This window comes from Gekko japonicus, unplaced genomic scaffold (genome assembly GCF_001447785.1).
Source record: "Gekko japonicus isolate JY-2015 unplaced genomic scaffold, Gekko_japonicus_V1.1 scaffold2138, whole genome shotgun sequence".
Lineage (NCBI taxonomy): Eukaryota > Metazoa > Chordata > Lepidosauria > Squamata > Gekkonidae > Gekko > Gekko japonicus.
This window is the reverse complement of record NW_015175427.1, coordinates 54,579-57,199: the sequence shown is the minus strand read 5'-3', so window position 1 is coordinate 57,199 and position 2,621 is coordinate 54,579. Positions and strand designations below refer to the sequence as shown.

Sequence of the window (2,621 nt, the reverse complement as noted above, 5' to 3'; positions counted from 1 at the left end):
CTTGGTGCTTGTTGGGGGGGGCAACAGTGGGAGGGCTTCTAGTCTCCTGGCCCCACTGCTGGACCTCCTGGTGGCACCTGGTATTTCTGGCCACTGTGTGACACAGAGTGTTGGACTGGATGGGCCATTGGCCTGACCCAACATTGGCTTCTCTTAGGTTCTTATATGGAGCAGAGGTCCATCGGTGGCTATTAGCCACAAGGTATAGACTGGAACTCTCAGTCTGAGGCAAGGGATGCTCTCTATTCTTGGTGCTTGGGGGGGGGGGCAACAGTGGGAGGGCTTCTAGTGTCCTGGCCCCCCTGGTGGACCTCCTGATGGCACCTGGTATTTCTGGCCACTGTGTGAGACAGAGTGCTGGACTGGATGGGCCACTGGCCTGATCCAACATTGGCTTCTCTTATGTTCTTAAGGACACCAGGGGGTTGCCGTCGCCTGCCTCTGTGTAGCAACCCTAGGCTTTCTTGGTGGTCTCCCATCCAAGTACGAATGAGGACTGACCTTAGATCTGATGAGACGGGGCTATCCTCGGCCATCCAGGTCAGGGTAGGTTACTCTGGAGGAGTGGCATCTATTTCACTACAGTTTATTCCAGGAGGAGGAGGAGGAGGAGATTGGATTTATACCCCGATCTTCACTACCTGAAGGAGTCTCAGAGTGGCTTACAATCTCCTTCCCCCTCCCTTCCCCACAATAGGCACCCTGTGAGGAAGGTGGGGCTGAGAGAGCTCTTTTGAGGACTGCCCTTGAGAGAACAGCTCTGAGAGAACTTGTGACTGACCCAAGGTCACACCAGCAGCTGCACGCAGAGGAGCGGGGAATCGAACCCGGTTCTCCCAGATGAGAGTCCGCGCCCCTCACCGCTACACCAGACTGGCTCTCCTAACTGGAGAGCTCACTTGATCGCCTTTGAGATCCTACCACGTCCCACAACTTCTTTTGTTTCATAAGGCACCTGGACAAATCCGCGGGAGGTAACTTTGTCAGTCGCTTCAGGTGGCTGGCCTTGTTGGTCTGCGGTAGAAGAGCAGGATTCAAATCCAGCACAACTTAAAGACCAACAAGATTTCCAGGGTACAAGCTTTTGAGAAATACTCCTGTTGTCAGTATCTCAGAAACGTATACCCTGGAAATTTTGTTGGCCTTTGAGGTATGACTGGACTCGAATCTCATTCTTCTATCCATAGATATTAGCCCTGATCACTAAGTAGAACTTCCATGGTTATGGGCAGAGCAGCTCTGAACCCTCTTTGCTTTGGGGAAGGGGGAAGCAGTGGGTGCGCCTTCTTGACCTGATCAAGAAACCTTCGGACGGCCACTGTTAGAAACCGGATGCTGGCTGGAGAGATCTTTGGTCCGATTGCAGGGCTCTCCTTTATGCCCCCTGTGGAAAAGCTGAGACCGCCTTTCCTTTTTGCCTTGGGACTAGAAAGCTGCCGAGAACGCATTTTCGAAAAGCCAAGCCACACGGAGCCTTGCGCCAATTTGAAAGCCCAGACAAAGGTGCCTTTCTCAGCCTTTTATTGCATTTTGGTCCATATGCATAAGACCTTGGAACCCGGCTACAGACGTTCCCTTTTCATTCTCATGTTAAAAGATGCACACTTCTGTCTCTTTACCCTCCTCTGGAAGACTGCCCCAAACCTGCCAATCCCGTGTGGTTCAAACAGGTGGGAGGCGCGAGAAGAACCTTCTTGCCCTGTCTCAAATAACATGTGGAGCATCTTCGGATTCAGGCTCCATTTCATCTCCTTTCCCACTAAATGTGCGGCGTCTGTGTGAACTGTGTGTTCAGCCACTGCATGAATATGTGGTCTGATGGTGGACAAAACCCCTGCAGACTTCAGGCAGAGGAACTGCAGGTTCGAAATCCCCCTGTATGTGGCATTCCCTGTAAAGAGAGGACTGGCACTACGGTAAAACCCGCTTTGCTTATAATGCTGCTCTTCCAAGTGCAGGGACTTGTTTTATGTAGGAAGCATTCAAATATACAATCACACACACACACCCCCACACACACAACCAGTCTGGTACAGTCCTGCTGGAGCTACGCCAGAGAACTTGGCTCAAAGCTTGGCTCAAAGAATGAGGATGCCGGACACTTTGAGGTGCGGCGGCTGGACGGTGGCGTTCCAAACTCGTTAGATGTCCTCACAGGAGATGGTGGAGGATGTGGTCTACAGCCTGGGGGAAGCTCTCACAGGTCAAGTAGGGGGGAGGCTTAATCTTGCCTTCATCGCCTGGGCGGTATTTGCCTACAACAGAAGCGGAAAGCAAAGGTTACTCTTCAGAGCAAAGTAAGACCGTAAGAACGTAAGAGAAGCCAATGTTGGATCAGGCCAATGGCCCGTCCAGTCCAACACTCTGTGTCACACAGTGGCTGAAAATACGAGGTACCATCAGGAGGTCCAGCAGTGGGGCCAGGACACTAGGAGCCCTCCCACTGTTGCCCCCCCCAAGCTCCAAGAAGACAGAGCATCCCTTGCCCCAGACCGAGAGTTCCTAAGAACATGAGAAGCCAATGTTGGATCATGCCAATGGCCCGTCCAGTCCAACACTCTGTGTCACACAGTGGCCAGAAATACCAGGTGCCCTCAGTAGGTCCAGCAGTGGGGCCAGGA

At 52.6% G+C, this 2,621-nt stretch overlaps 1 protein-coding gene across 2 annotated transcripts in view; it reads right to left on the bottom strand.

Annotated features, from left to right (window-relative positions):
• Positions 1-1,644: 1,644 nt before the first annotated feature.
• The window catches only part of HDHD2 (haloacid dehalogenase like hydrolase domain containing 2), a 33,650-nt gene continuing 32,673 nt past the window's right edge, over positions 1,645-2,621 (bottom strand). For both annotated transcript variants that reach the window (XM_015425823.1, XM_015425822.1), the window contains exon 7: positions 1,645-2,255. In XM_015425823.1, coding sequence (XP_015281309.1) covers positions 2,152-2,255 — 104 coding nt within the window. In that variant the 3' untranslated portion in view covers positions 1,645-2,151. The remainder of the gene's footprint in view (positions 2,256-2,621) is intronic.